The sequence below is a fragment of the Tursiops truncatus genome, chromosome 3 (assembly GCF_011762595.2).
Source record: "Tursiops truncatus isolate mTurTru1 chromosome 3, mTurTru1.mat.Y, whole genome shotgun sequence".
In the NCBI taxonomy this organism is placed as follows: Eukaryota; Metazoa; Chordata; class Mammalia; order Artiodactyla; family Delphinidae; genus Tursiops; species Tursiops truncatus.
Window position 1 is genome coordinate 27,581,940 of NC_047036.1, and position 16,348 is coordinate 27,598,287.

The 16,348-nt window shown below is 39.8% G+C and overlaps 1 protein-coding gene across 1 annotated transcript in view; it reads right to left on the reverse strand.

Moving 5' to 3' along the window:
• Positions 1-16,348, reverse strand: part of ADAMTS12 (ADAM metallopeptidase with thrombospondin type 1 motif 12) — a 374,445-nt gene that overhangs the window by 20,623 nt on the left and 337,474 nt on the right. The window contains exons 21-22 of the mRNA XM_033852779.2: positions 12,723-12,866; positions 2,280-2,439 (exon numbers count right to left, since the gene is read on the reverse strand). Of these exons, the coding sequence (XP_033708670.1) occupies positions 2,280-2,439; positions 12,723-12,866 (304 nt within the window). The remainder of the gene's footprint in view (positions 1-2,279; positions 2,440-12,722; positions 12,867-16,348) is intronic.

The window sequence follows — 16,348 nt, forward strand, 5'->3', positions numbered from 1 at the left end:
AACAGACTTGTGGTTGCCATGGGGGAGGGGGGAGGGAAGGATTGGGAGTTTGGGATTAGCAGACACAAACTAGTATATATAGAATGGATAAACAACAAGGTCCTTCCTATTGCATAGCACAGGGAACTATATTCAGTAACCTGTGATAAACCATGATGGTAAAGACTATGAAAAAGAATATGTAAATGTATAACTGAATCACTGCTGTACAACAGAAATTAATGCAGCATTGTACATCAACTATACTTCAATAAAATTTTAAAAAATAGAACAAGGTGCTGCTCAAACTTTAACGTGCATCCAAATCACCTGGGAATCTTGTTTAAATGCAGATTCTGATTCAGTAGGGCTGGGGTGAGGCCTGAGATCCTGCATTTCTAACAAGCTCCCAGGTGATGCCAGTGCAGCTAGTCCAGGGACCACACTGAGTAGCAAGAGTCTGGGAGGCTAAAACTTAATAATACCTCTGAAAATGAGCCCTAGGTAGCTCTGTTTGGAGGTTCAAGTAAGGTCAATGACAGCCAGCCTCAAATGCAAGTTGGTCAGATAGAAGTTGCATGTGATCATTAGACCTGAAGCATTTTCCCCTTAGCGCACTGTGTTCAGGATTTCCAGCCCACACCTCTCTCCTGACCTCTGCACCTGTGTAAAAACCAATCACAGACCACTCCTACCTAAATGATTTATCTGCTCCTCAACAAACATGTCCCAAACAGAATGCATTACCTTTCCCCATTCCCAAACCCACCCCTGGGCTTCGTCTCTCACAGAATGGTAGCCTCATCTACTCAGCTGCCCAAGTCGGAAATCTGGGCTTTGTTCTCCCTCCTCTTTCCCCGGCACAATGTCCTGTCAGGTGTCTCTTTTAAGTAGCTCTTGAATCCACTCACTTCTCTCTATCTGCACTTCTACTGCCTTAGTTCATGCCACGTACAACTGCTTGGGGTGCAGCTGTAGTCTCTGAACTGGTTCCTTTCTCTGTCTTCCACAGTGCAGCCTGCATGACTTTCTTATCATCACTCCCCTGTTTGGAATACTTGAATGGCTCCCTTCTGCCCTAGGGATAAAGTCCAAACTCATCAGCGTTGCTTCATGAGGCTCTTTATCCTCTAGTTGCAGCTTACCCCTCTAGCCCTACTGTTTCCTAACTCCCCTGGAACTGTGTACTGCATTTAGACTCATATGCCATGACATCATCTTCTTCCTACTTACTACAGACACTGAAAGCTGCTCCTGGAACCTCTCCCCTGACCTCTCTACTCATCCTTCACTTCCTCTGGAGGCCTTCCCTCCTCTCCCCAGTTTCCATATGATACCCTTCCCAAGTGCTGTCATAACACCCTTACTGCCCTGATCAGTATCTCACTGGTTGGTGATTTTGTTCCTTGTTTGACATTATGTTTAACACAAAGTAAGTGCCCAGCAAATATCTGTTAAGTAAATACATGATTTGTAAATAAACAATCCTTAGGGAAACTCTTCTCAGGATATTAACTCTGACAGCAGTCTCTGTTGAATGCCAGCCCTCAGTGCTTGGAAGGAGGTAGGAGCAGATTAATAAACAGCAGGTTTCACTACTTCTCATCCTTAAGAATCTTTGGAAAAAGACTACCACTGGTAAAGAGCCTTAAATACCTGCAAATCCACTTTCCCTGGGTAGCTGTTGGCCAATGGCTGAAAGGTGTGGGTATGTGAACTCTCAGCTCGTTGGCCTCAAGAGCAGACAACTCTGATATAACTTTCACCCTGGAGCTTCCCTGTGGGAGCAGGCTGAAGCTAGGAATGTGCCTGAGATGGCAGCCCAGCTGTGCTTCCTCCCTTTTCTGTCTTGTTTCCCTCTCCCTTAGCTATCTTCCCTGGGAGCACTTCCTGAATGAATCCCTTGCACACAAGTTTGCACCTCAGGGTCTGTTTCTATGGAACCTGACCTCAGACAGCAGTACAAGATTGATAGGTCCATTCAGTACTTGACTGGTTTCCTGAGAAAGGTTAGAGCATTTCTCAGAAATCTTTGAAAAAATGGAAGTGATTCTCATTTGTGTGGGATGAAGTCAGTGTAAACGTGCTTTGAGTTAGGAAAATGGATGAGATAATCCCTCAAGGAATTAATGTCGAAATTCACGGAATCAGACAGATGGCTCCCAGGGGAGCTGGCTGGCCTCTTCAGCATTAACATTCTTAGCTCTGTAAAAGGGGACTAAAACTACCCACAAATCAAGTCATGCAGGACAACTTATTTATGAAAAGCTCTGTGCCCCTGAGCAAAGCCATTCACCTACCAGCATTCTTCCTGCAGGCCTGCTGGTTGCATTTTTGGAATTCTAGGGGTCTGGGTTCGTGATCACACAGGCATCGGTCCTGGTCTTCAGTTTTACTGTTCTCTGAGGCAACACAATGGACAGTCCTCTTCTGAAAGCCACCTCCACAGGATGCAGTGCACTGGAAGAGAGGGGCACAGGGAGAGAGTCAGAATTCTCCCCCAGGATCACCAGGGAAACTCCAGCATAACTGCTTTAACCCCACGGTCGTCAAATAGGGTCAAGCCTCAATTATCACAAGGCTTTTTGAAGGAGTCATAGAATAAAGGCACTAATAATTTGGAGATGTGAATTTCGGAAGAGTTTATATTATAGATTGTGTGAACTGAATTCAGCTTAATTTACAATTGGGTTCTCTGAAGAATGTGGACAGAGGTTGAACTGCAAGCAAAATAGAAAACAATTTCATATCTGGACTCTGGTGCCTCGGCAATCCAGTTTCTCTGAACTGGTTTTGATTTGGGACTGGGAGTCAGATGTGAGGAGAGGGGACAGAGTTACGAGGAAAGCTGAGGGAGGATCAAAAGGGAAGAGGGAGAGGAAAAAGCAAGGTGGAATGGAGAGGGAATTTGGAATGGACCTAGCTGTACCACGTGTGGCCTCAAGCCACCTAACAGACAAGATTCATGTAATGTCATGATGTGGCTGCCTGGAAGCAGAAGGGAGATTCTCTGGCCTGGGAAACCATCCTGGGGATGTAAGAAAATGTGTCTGAATTTATTATATATACATACGCTCTTTAAAAAATTTTTTTATTGTGGTAAAATATACAAAACATAAAATTTACTATTTTAACCATTTTTTCACAGTACAGTTCAGTGCCTTAAATACATTCACATTGTTCTGTAATCATTACCACCATCCATCTCTAGGAGTTTTTCATCTCTCCAAACTGAAACTCTGTACCCCCAACCTACCCTGCCCCAGTCCCTGGCAACCACCATTCTGTTTTTTGTCTACTTGACTATTTGAGGTACCTCATAAAAGTAGAATCATACAATATTTGTCCTTTTGTGACTTGCTTCTTTCAATTAGCATAATGTCTCCAGGTTTCCTCCATGTTATAGCATGTGTCAGAATTTCCTCTATAAGGTGGGATAATATTCCATTGTATGTAGGTACCACATTTTCTTTATCCTTTCATCTGTTGATGGACATTGGGTTGCTTCCACCTTTTGGCTATAGTGACCCACATATACTCTTATGGTTTACATTCTATTTCATGTTTTACTACTTTTCGCCTCATCTGTCTTATATAAACAAAATCTCCCAGAGGGCAGAAACCAGTTTCTCTTTCTTTGTTCTGCACGGTAAGTAGGTGAGTGCTAAACACAGCCTGACCATTCAGTAAATACCCATTGATTGGCCGAAAAAGACAGCTGCACGGTAAATTCTGGAAAAATCTCCAGGCCCTAAATATCCCATTTGCCATTTGAAATATTATTGGTCAACAAGATTACTAGGCTTAAAAAAATACCCACAGTGGATACCACTGAAACTCAGAATACTGTTACCAAACCCTGTTTCCCATAAAACTCCAATGTGGGATAAGAGGCGAAACATCAAATTCTTCTTAACATCCACTACTTTATTTTACTCTACTCTTCATAAAGCCTAGAGCAAGGCGATCAGCATGGAACTTTATGTCTGTTTTATAACGTCAGAGATTACTCTCATTAAACCTAAAGGTAATTTTATTCAGTGAATTCACATCAAATTTTCCATGGATATGGACAAGAGAAAAGTAAGAAAATAGCTACTCAACTGATCCTGAGTAAATAAAAGTGTGCAACAGAGGACAGAAGGAAGAACAAGTGAAGTTAATCAAGCCAGAATATGATAAAGGGTACTGGAGGTACTGGACCAGAATTCAGGAGACTTGGGCTTTTTCACTCACTACACATTGTCCTGGATCTCATTCAACCTCTCGTTTTCTTCCTCTGTTAAACGAGGTTGTTACAGGCAAGAATATACAATGGAGAAAAGACAGCCTCTTCAATAAGTGGTGCTGGGAAAACTGGACAGTTACATATAAAAGAATGAAATTAGAATACACCATAACACCTTGCACAAAAACTCGAAATAGATTGAAGACTTAGATGTGAGACTGGATACTATAAAACTCTTAGAGGAAAACATGGGCAGAACACACTTTGACATAAATCCCTGCAATATCTTTGTGTATCTACCTCCTAGAGTAATGAAGATAAAGACAAAAATAAACAAATCGTACCTAATCAAACTTAAAAGCTTTTGCACAGCAAAGGAAACCATACACAAAAGACAACACACAGAATGGGAAAAAATAATTTGCAAACAATGCAACTGACAAGGGATTAATCTCCAAAATATACAAACAGCTCATGCAGCTCAATATCAAAACAACAAACAACCCCAAGCAAAAAATGGGCCGAAGATCTAAATAGACATTTCTTCAACAAAGACATACAGATGGCCCCAAAAAGTACATGAAAAGATGCTCAACATCACTAATTATTAGAGAAATGCAAATCAAAACTACAGTGAGGTATCACCTCATACCAGTCAGAATGGCCATGATCAAAAAATCTATAAACAATAAATGCTGGAGAGGGTGTGGAGAAAAGGGAACTCTCTTGCACTATTGGTGGGAATGTAAATTGATATGGCCACTATGGAGAACAGTATGGAGGTTCCTTAAAAAACTACACATAGAACTACCATATGACCCAGCAATCCCACTACTGGGCATATACCCTGAGAAAACCATAATTCAAACAGACACATGAACCCCAGTGTTCACTGCAGCACTATTTACAATAGCCAGGTCATGGAAGCAACCTAAATGTCCATCAACAGACGAATGGATAAAGAAGATGTGGTACATATATATGATGGAATATTACTCAGTCATAAAAAGGAATGAAATTGGGTCATTTGTAGAGACATGGTTGGACCTAGAGACTGTCATACACAGTGAATTAAGTCAGAAAGAGAAAAACAAATATTAATGCATATATGTGGAATCTAGAAAAATGGTACAAACTGGTTTGCAAGGCAGAAATAGAGACACAGATGTAGAGAACAAACATACGGACACCAAGGGGGGAAAGGGCAGGTGGGGACAACTGGGAGATTGGGATTGACATATATACACTAATATGTATAAAATAGATAACTAATGAGAACCTGCTGTATAGCACAGGGAACTCCACTTGCTGTACCGTAGAAACTAACACAACACTGTAAAACAGCTATGCCCCCAATTAAAAAAAAGATTTAAAAAAAGATATGGTACATATATACAATGGAATATTACTAAGCCATAAAAATAATGAAATAATGCCACATGGATGGACCTAGAGATTATCCTACTAAGTGAAGTAAGTCAGAAAGAGAAAGACAAATATCATGATATCACATGTGGAATCTAAAAAAGTGATACAAATGAACTTATTTACAAAACAGAAACAGACTCACAGACTTTGAAAACAAAATTATGGTTACCAAAGGGGAAAGGTTGGGGGGAGGGATAAATTAGGAGCTTGGGAGTAACATATACACGCTACTATATATAAAATAGATAGTCAACAAGGACCCACAGGGAACTGTACCCAATATTCTGTAATAACCTATATGGGAAAATAATCTGAAAAAGAATGGATATATGTGTATGTATAAATGAATCACTTTGCTGGACACTGGAAACACAACATTGTAAATCAATTATACTCCAATATAAAATAAAAATTAAATTAAAAATACAAAACAAACAAACAAGATGGAAGAGCTAATTCCAAGCCAAGCACAAAAATAAGCAGAGAGGTCACTGCCTGTGCATTTATTAGCTAATTTAAATAACTTGTGATGGAGAAGATGCATGAATTTGTGTTGTATTAAATTAGAGGATTAAGCAGGAAGCATGGTTACTGATTTGGGTTTTGTTAATTGTGGTAATGCTGTGAGTTTGGGGTTTTAGAGACAAGGTAACTCTCTTAATGCTCAGTTCCACTTCTTTGTATCCAATAAAAATAAGGGATCTTTGTGCAGAACTGAGCACCCAAAGTAGGGATGGGGCTTAGTTGGGGCTTAGCTCTAAGCTAAGATTGCTGAGCAACTGAATTGTTTGCACCCTACATTGAACTCTGTACTATGCTCTTTCAGTCCTGGATGCTTCTCTTCAGCTTAAACTGGCCTGTGTGGAAAGGTTGATTCCCAGGGCTCAGCAGATGATCAGCAAAGACTCTCTGTGAGAAGCTATAAAATAGAAACATGAAGACTGGACTCTGTTAGTGCTATCACTCAACCAACATAGATCAAATAAAGAAACCATTTGATGATTTAAAACTGGTACAAACTAATGCAAGCATCTCAATTGAATAATTTTCTTTTTTTAAAAAAAAATAAATTTATTTATTTATTTAGTTTTGGCTGCATTGGGTCTTTGCTGCACGCAGGCTTTCTCTAGTTGCGGTGAGCAGGGGCTACTCTTTGCTGCGGTGTGCGTGCTTCTCATTGCAGTGGCTTCTCTTGATGTGGAGCATGGGCTCTAGGCATGCAGGCTTCAGTAGTTGTGGTGCATGGGCTCAGTAGTTGTGACTCATGGGCTGTAGAGTGCAGGCCCAGTAGTTGTGGTGCACAGGCTTAGTGGCTCCGTGGCATGTGGGCTTTTCCTGGACCAGGGCTCGAACCCGTGTCCCTGCATTGGCAGGCAGATTCTTAACCACTGTGCCACCAGGGAAGTCCTTTAATAATTTTCTTGCACTTACTATTAATACATGTCAGGCACTGTAAGTACATAGGCAATATCCTTGAGTTCAATTCTTGGAACAACCATGTAAAATAAAATTTGTTTTTGGGTGTTGTAGAATCAGATATTCCTCTCCTCTGACGTTTTTCCTTTTTTCATAGCATTTAATGAAGGACATGGAGACACATGTCCTTCAGTTTTGGAAAATTTTTCTTGTATTAATTCTTTGATAATTTCCTCACTTCCATTCCCTCTCCATCCTCCCTTTTTTTTAATTTTTGAATTTTAGTTTATTTTTTTATACAGCAGGTTCTTATTAATCATCAATTTTATATACATCCGTGTATACATGTCAATCCCATCCATCCTCCCTTTCTGAAATCTTATTGTTTTGATGTTGTGCCTGCTGGCCTGATCCTCTAATTTCCTTATCTTTTATCTCATTTTGTCTTTGTCCTCATTTTCTTGAGAGATTTCTTCACATTATTTTCACAGTCTCATGTTTGAATTTTCACCTTTGCTATTCTAAAAATTTCTAAATTCTCCTTATATGCTTTTTATATACCTTTGATAAGAAGCTAGCTCATGGATATAGTCTCTTATTTCCCTAAAGAGACTAATTATATATTTTTTATGAGGAGTTCTTTCATGATCTCTATTCCTTGGCATTCCTTTTGTTCTGTTCATTCTGTTATTTTGTTCTTGGTGTGATAGGTTTTCTCAAATGTCCAGAAATCCTACGCTATCTATGTATATTTAAGATGAGGCACCAATGAGCTGACTGGATGTTCCATGGGTGGCAGTTGTTGAGACATGGCTTTATAGAAGGTGAGCAGGAAGAGGTCTCTTATGTAGTTTTTTTCCTCTTGAGGCTAAGCTGGTCCCCTGCCGTTGTGGAGCTCAGTAGGGGAGGGGGATATCACACTATTTACTGTATTTTCATCACTGAATCACTGGTGAGATAATTAATCCTTTTGCCCTGATCAACTATGCCTGATTCCAAGGTATCAGAGAGAAGACCTCCAGGCTATGGTTGGGATGTAGGAAAATTTCTAAAGATCCAACTGCTTCTCTTACAAACTTTCAACCAACTCCCATTTCCCTTTACCCTCACCTCTGCCTTCAGATGTACCTGGAAATCTCTGCTATAGACAGTTTTTAGCTTTCTCTGACATGCTACTAAGTCAATTGTAAGTTTGGGTATCTACTTTGTTTTTTAGAAAATAAAAACTTTATTTTTTCAGGCTTATAAGATAGTTTCCATTACATATAACATTATGGTCAAGGACTCTACAGCCACAAATGCCCGCAGTCACATAGATGTATCCAATCAATGCCTTTTCCTGCTAAATGAGGCATCTGATGTCCAGAGGGTCATGTTTCGAGTAGAGGTCGTCCTTAATGGGATGGCTCCCATCAGTGCATTAGGAACTAGCCAAGTAACCTTGCTTGCTAGAGCTGTCTGACTCAGAGGAGAGGAAGGGACAGAGGGCCTGCTGATCAGAGATGGGACAGAACTAGACCTTCTCTCATGGTTTAAGATATTTCAAAATCTCAGAATTCAGATTTGGCTTCTACAGCATATTTGGGGGAGTTCCAACTTTTGGATGAAAAAAGAAACCAATTTAGTGGTAAGAAATAGAAGACTGCTTAAGAGGGGTCCTAACTGCCCCCTTCCTGCAGGAGTGAGGAGAGGAAGGCCTCAAGCTCACCGGCCCTTGACTTAGACCATTGCTCTCCCAGGAAGAGGGAGAGCGTGGCTCCGCCCCTCGACTCCTCTCCCCCATGGTTCAGTGGCACTGACACCCATTCAAGGTAGTGAACATCTAGAAGTTCCATATGCTGCAGCTGGAGTTTGCCAATCAGATTCTACTTGGAGCTTTGATGTGAACAAGTTTGTGTAAACTGCAAACAAGCCGTGGCACAAGTCTCCTGGGACACTAGCTTTGCTCCCCCAACTTGCAGAGCAGAAGACAGGAATACCCCAAACCAAATAAAAGCCCAAGTAGGCATCTAAATCTGGAGCAGACATTCATTCTCCTGGACACCACCAGCTGCCCCAGGGTGATGCTAAGGCACAGTCAGTTTCACATTAGAAGGTAAAGCCACCTCTTAAACCCAGGACACAGCTGGCTACTTACTTCTATCTTCCAAAAGTGTACTGACCCCATCACTTTGCTGTTGTCTCCTGTCCTCTTCTCTTTCTTTGTGGGTTTGTGCCACTTTTAGCAGTTTTTTTTTTTTCTTTTTCTGGCTGTTTAATGGAGTTTGGGGAACAGAGGCAAATGTATATATTTGACCCATCCATATGTCTTACTTGAACTCTGGTAACTTCTCCTTTTCTCTTAATAATAGGTAAAGAGGTCAAGGACAATCCTAAAGGCTGGCTTGGTAGGTGGAGCCACCTCCATTGCCCCCTATTCTCTGATATGCACAACTGATGAATTAGTCGTACATGGCTCTTCCAAGGAAACTTTAACTCATCTCCACCTCCAAGAGACTGCTACTTCTACCTACCTCTAAGGAAATTCTGTACTTCTGCTGTTGGAAATTTTTACATCTCAGAAATACATGTCTACCTCATTCTTAAAAGGGCAGTACTATAATAAATTAATAAATTAACCAGTTCCTCCATCAATGGACATTTAGATTATTTTCAGGAATTGCTATTATAACAAGGTGGCAATGAACATTCTTTATAGTCATCTAGGATTACATCTGGTGGTATATCTGTGGGTTAAATTATTAAAGGTAGAGTTACTGGGTCAGATACTTTATGGATTTTAAGTTTCTCACTGATTTTAATACTTTCTATTCTAACTTCACACAGATGATTATAACCAAAGAAATGCACTGGAATCTGGCTAAAGAACAACCACACAAAACTTCACAATTTACAACCTCAGTGTTACCTAACACTGACATTACCTAAATGTCAAAATGAGGAGCAGCCTGCATTCTTACAGGAAAATGGGAACATTTTTGACAATTTCCTCTTCTCAGTGTGTACCCTGAGAGCTTATGTTTCACACATCATTACTACTGTCATATTTACTGGGGTATCATCATCATTCTTGCCAGAAAGAAAACTGCATTATCCAAATTTCCTTTACAATGAATGATAAGGTACTAGAGCCTTGGGAAGTTGACAGTGACACTTAAAAATGTTTATCTGTAGTTTTTAATCTATAGGATTTTGTTCCCCTGGATGGGCCCAAATTTATAGCATTCTCATGACAGTTCATAGTGTATCAAATTTTCTTTTCTGATGGTCACATTTGATTTGATTAGTGATGCTTATAATTGTTACACAGGGCTCCAGGGTATTTATGAAAAGCCTAATCCTGAAACACATCTTTATCTGTTGAGGACAATTTTTCAGGTTGTGAAATCAAAGATGGATGAGGAAAATTGGTATTAGAAATAACTGAACCTCCAAAAAATAGGAAATAATGTATATTTCCAAGGGAGATATTGTAAGATGCCTAAATATAAATTAAATTTTCTTCATATGAAAAATAATACAACTGTATGACATTGTTGTTCACATGACCCATGGGGGTAGGGTGAAAACTGGTCCTGGACCTGGCAGACAGCTTAGTAGAATGCATAGCCAGAAGCTTGCCCAGACACCAGAATCTCCTTTGCCAATTCATCGTGAATCAGCATTAGATGCCAATTAATATAGGGCATTCATAGAAAATACTATGGGTTCTGTCTAAGGGAATGGTTGATGTCATTCTTCATTGTCTACTAGACATTTTTTAAGCTATAAAAATAGTAAAATATGTATTTTTATTTGTTGCAGGCTAACTGATTAATGTACAATGGTCCTTTAGCAATAACAAGTCATCTTGTTCTTCCTGGATTTGAGTGGGAAGAGACCAATACAACCTTGAGTTGGATGCACCAGCAGGAGCCTTTTCTAAGAGTACATGCCACAGGACTTTCCCTGGTGGTGCAGTGGTTAAGAATCCGTCTGCTAATACAGGGGACAGGGGTTCGAGCCCTGGTCCGGGAAGATCTCACATGCCGTAGAGCAACTAAGCCCGTGCGCCACAACTATTGAGTCTGCGCTCTAGAGCCTGTGAGCCACAACTACTGAGCCCGCGTGCCACAGCTACTGAAGCCTGCGCACCTAGAGCCTGTGCTCCACAAGAGAAGCCACCACAATGAGAAGCCCACGCACCACAATGAAGAGTAGCCCCCTCTAGCCGCAACTAGAGAAAGCCCGCACACAGCAACAAAGACCCAAGGCAGCCAAAAATAAATCAAAAAAAAAAAAAAAAAGTACCTGCTAGCATTCAAATTGATCATGGCTCTGCAGGTATAACTACACAACTATAACAACGACAACTGCTAAGAACATAGCAACCTAAAAATATCTTGGGATTATGTTTGGTAAAATACTGCATTAGCCTCTGTTATAATTATAACCATCAAAATATACTTACACAAGAACAAGTTACTTAAAAAAATATGAATAGTTGCGGGGTTAGTATATCAGATTCTCTTGGCTCACCTGTCTCCCAGATGTTGGCCTTTGATGGGCCCCAGCTGAGGTGGGAACCAGATTCATGGAAGCACAACTCATTGGCCTGCACTTCATGCATGCCCTTGCTGTGTGCCTCTTACCCTGACAATGGATTTTCTTGTTGTCAATGAGATGTGAGACACAGTGGGACCTGCCCACACATAAATAACCCAGGACAATGGGGGGTGCTACCCATCTAAGGGGAGAGTTTTTACACAATCCTGGGAGATAGGAGCCGGTAGATAATCTCCTCTCTTCCTGCCTCTGGACAAACTGCTCCAAGAGACAGTAGTTCAAACAGCTTTTAAAAGACCTTCTTTCGAGAGCAGGCAATCAGTTGCTCTTGACACCAAGCAGTGGTCAGTTAGGAAAAATGGTCAGCCTGGTAATGCCCCACCTCATACTTGATTCTCCTCCTTCCCTGCCTCCTTCCTCTTTTCTGTCACTCCTGATTCCCTGACATTGTATTTCCTTATAAAGTATTAGATTTTGCCTCAGCTTTATTTTCTAGAGAACCTAGGATACAATAAGTCAGAGTGATGGAAGAATCTGTCTGTGGAAGAATTTTTTTATTTTCAGTGTCACTGATAGTCTTATTTCTACAATAAACTTTGTAAGAATCATAAATCTTTCTCTCATTTACAATTTAACTATTTCATTTGTCCTTCCATCAAACATGCTGGCCATCTAGCAAACTGATAACCTGCAGGTTGACAAGAGACCTGAAATTCACTAAATCATGCTAAGCCTCAAGCTTCAGGGCACATGCAACTCCTATTTGCTCTGCAAAAAGCCAGAGGATCCAAGATGTTAGGACCCCAAATCACTTTTCCTTAGGCTTTGTGCCTTTGGGCTAGTTTTCGGTATTTGATTTTTTCTCTTTTGAAAGTATTTGATCTTTTTCTCTTCTGAACTCAGGATAGTTAACACTGACCACCATGTCAGCCATGGGTCAAGTTTTAGCAGACTTAGACGTATTAGAGAGCAGAAAAGTAAAATACAGAACTGAAATATATAGAAACACACTTTAAATCAATGTATACATTGAACATTTACAGGGATTATATATGACTTTTAAAATCAAAAGGAAACAAATGCTATTTTAAAAAAATAAATGAAAGAGATTATAACTGACTCTTACCAGGTCCCAGTTCCCAGTGGCCCAGTGACAGCAAGGGTGCCCATTGCAGGGTGCAATGGATGTGGGTCTTTTCGTCCAGTCACACAGCCCTCCTGGACAAGTCACTCCTCTCTTCTGAATTCCGCCTCCACATGACCTGGAACACTGGTCCACAACAGGGACAAAGTCAGGTAAAAATCACATGGTGTCATTTTCAGAGATAAAGGGTAGGGACGTGCCTTTTTTCACTGTATCTTCAGTGCCTGACACTGCACCTGGCAGATGTGAATATTCAGTAGATGCTGAATAAATGTTTACTTTATTTAGAAAAAATACTTGACAGTTCATCTCTAGTTCCACACCTTGTATGTCAACCCATTCCCCACTAATTATTTAGTAAGAGGGTTCATTTTTCCTTTTTCAGTTTGGAAATTAAAAAATGAATGTTTCCAGGTAAGTCTGGAACAAGCATTTTTTTTCTATGACATATTATTAAGTTACAAAGATATACATGTATATAGTATAAAATATAACCTATCTTTAGAGCAGAAATTCCCATGATTACTGAACAAATATTCATGATTACTGAATATTTCAAGTGGGGATTAAAAACTCAGTTTGGTAATCACTGGTTCAGCATTACTTGAGATAAGGCCTAGCTTATTGCAGTACATCACAAAGTTGGTAGCAACAGTTAGGCCCAGCTATATTAACTCCAAATCTAGGTAGCTTCGTCTAATCACCAAAACATGTTCCTAGTGTCTGTCTGAATTCACAATCATGTGTATTTAGATGTTTTTCATCAAAGTATGCTAGAATAAAGAATTTACATTTCCAAAACAGCTATTATTAATTTTTAAATAAAGAACTCAAGAAAAGACAGAAAAACTCAATAGAATTATATTTTCTTTAAATGCTTTTACTATTATTTTTGCTGTGTACAATGTTATTAAGAATATGAGTATCTCTATTGGAATCTGGAACATTTGTGCCAGGTTCCTTACAATGACCACTCTGTCATTTCAAATGACAAAGGTGAAACAAGCCCCAGGACTTAGCCCTTCCACCAGCAGGTAAGCTCCAGACACGGACCCCACAGGGCCCACTGCCACCTGCACTGGAACCTTGCCTCACCCACCAGTGGGCCAACAGTAGCTCCAAGATCACCAGGCCATGCAGCTAGCCATGTTATGAGCTGGCCCTTCCCATCAGCATGCCAGCAGCAACCAGATGAGGCAGGGCCTAGGAATCAACCAGATCAGGAAAAAGCCCACCTACCAGAGCTCCTACAGTAGTTGGTCCCACCACAATAGAAGGGCCCATGCAGCCCACATAGGGGGCACCCCTAGAGCACACAGCTCTAGTGACCAGAGGTGAGTGTGCTGTTGCCCCACTGGACATATCGTACATAAGGCCACTTCTGTAAGATTGGGAAATGTAACCAACCTACCTAATACATAGAAATAAACACAGAGAATTAGGCAAAATGAGGAGTCAGAGGAATATGTTCCAAATTAAGGAACAAAACAAAATCTCAGAAAAAGAACTAAATGAAGTGGAGGTAAGCAAATCTACCTCATAAAGAGTTCAAGGGTAAAGATCATAAAAATGCTCAACAAACTCAGAAGAAGAATTAATGAATAAGGTGAGAATTTCAACAAAGAGTTAGAAAATATAAAGAAGGACAAGACAGAGATAAAGAATACAATAACTGAGATATGAAGTACATTAGAAAGAATCAACAGTAGATGATACAGAGGAACATAGCAGCAAACTGGAAGAGGAGTGGAAATCACCCAAGCTGAACAGAAAAAGGAAAGAATTTTTAAATATGAGGATAGTTTAAGAGACCTCTGAGAAATGCAAATCAAAACTACAATGAGGTATCACCTCACACTAGTCAGAATGGCCATCATCAAAAAATCTACAAACAGTAAATGCTTGAGAGGATGTGGAGAAAAGGGAACCCTCTTGCACTGTTGGTGGGAATGTAAATTGATACAGCACTATGGAGAACAGTATGGAGGTTCTTTAAAAAACTAAAAATCGAACTATCATACGACCCAGCAATCCCACTACTGGGTATATACCCTGAGAAAACCATAATTCAAAAAGAGTCATGTACCACAATGTTCCTTGCAGCTCTCTTTACAATAGCCAAGATATGGAAGCAACCTAAGTGTCCATCGACAGATGAATGGATAAAGAAGATGTGGCACATATACACAATGGAATATTACTCAGCCATAAAAAGAAACGAAATTGAGTTATTTGTAGTGAGGTGGATGGACCTAGAGTCTGTCATACAGAGTGAAGTAAGTCAGAAAGAGAAAAACAAATACCATATGCTAACATATATATATGGAATCTAAATTTAAAAAAAAGGTTCTAAAGAACCTAGGGTCAGGACAGGAATAAAGATGCAGACATAGAGAATGGACTTGAGGACACGTGGAGGAAGAAGGGTAAGCTGGGATGATGTGAGAGACTGGCATGGACTTATAAATACTACCAAATGTAAAATAGATAGCTAGTAAGAAGCAGCTGCATAGCACAGGGAGATCAGCTCGGTGCTTTGTGACCACCAAGGGGGGTGGGATAGGAAGGGTGGGAGGGAGACGCAAGAGGGAGGAGATATGGGGATATATGTATATGTATAGTTGATTCACTTTGTTATACAGCAGAAACTAACACACCATTGTAAAGCAATTATACTCCAATAAAGAAGTTAAATAAAAAAAGAAAATTACAAACCAATATCACTGATCAACACAGATGCAAAAATTCCCCCCAAAATATTAGAAAAAAATATCTAATGATACATTAAAAGGATCATACACCATGATCAAGTGGGATTTATCCCAGGGATAAAAGGATTGTTTTTGATTCAAAATCAATGTGATACACCACATTAACAAACTGAATAAAAATAATCATGATCACATCAATAGATGCAGAAAAGGCTTTTCACAAAATTCAACATCCATTTATAATAAAAACTGTCAACAAAGTGGGTACAGGGAACATACCTCAACATAATAAAGGCCGTACATGACAAACCTATAGCGAACATCATACTCAACAGTAAAAAGCTGTAACCATTTCCCCTAAGATCAGGTATAAGACAAGGATGCCCACTCTTGTCACTTTTATTCAACATAGTATTGGAAGTCCTAGCCACAACAATCAGACAAGAAAATAAGAGGAATCCATATTGGAAAGGAAGAAGTAAAACTGTCACTGTTTGCAGATGACATGATACTATACATAGAAAATCCTAAAGATGCCACCAAAAAACTACTAAAGCTCATCAATGAATTTGATAAAGTTGCAGGATATAAAATAAATATACAGAAATCTGTTGCATTTCTGTAACTAAAAATGAACTAGCAGGAAAAGAAATTAAGGAACAATCCAATTTACAGCTATATCAAAAAGAATAAAATACCAAGGAATAAATCTAACCAAGGAAGTAAAAGACTTGTACTTGGAAAACTATAAGACACTGATGAAAGCAACTGAAGATGACACAAACAACTGGAAAGATACACCATGCTCATGGGTTGGAAGAATTAATATAGTTAAAATGACTATACTATCCAAGGAAATCTACAGATTCCGTGCAATCCCTATCAAAATACCAATGA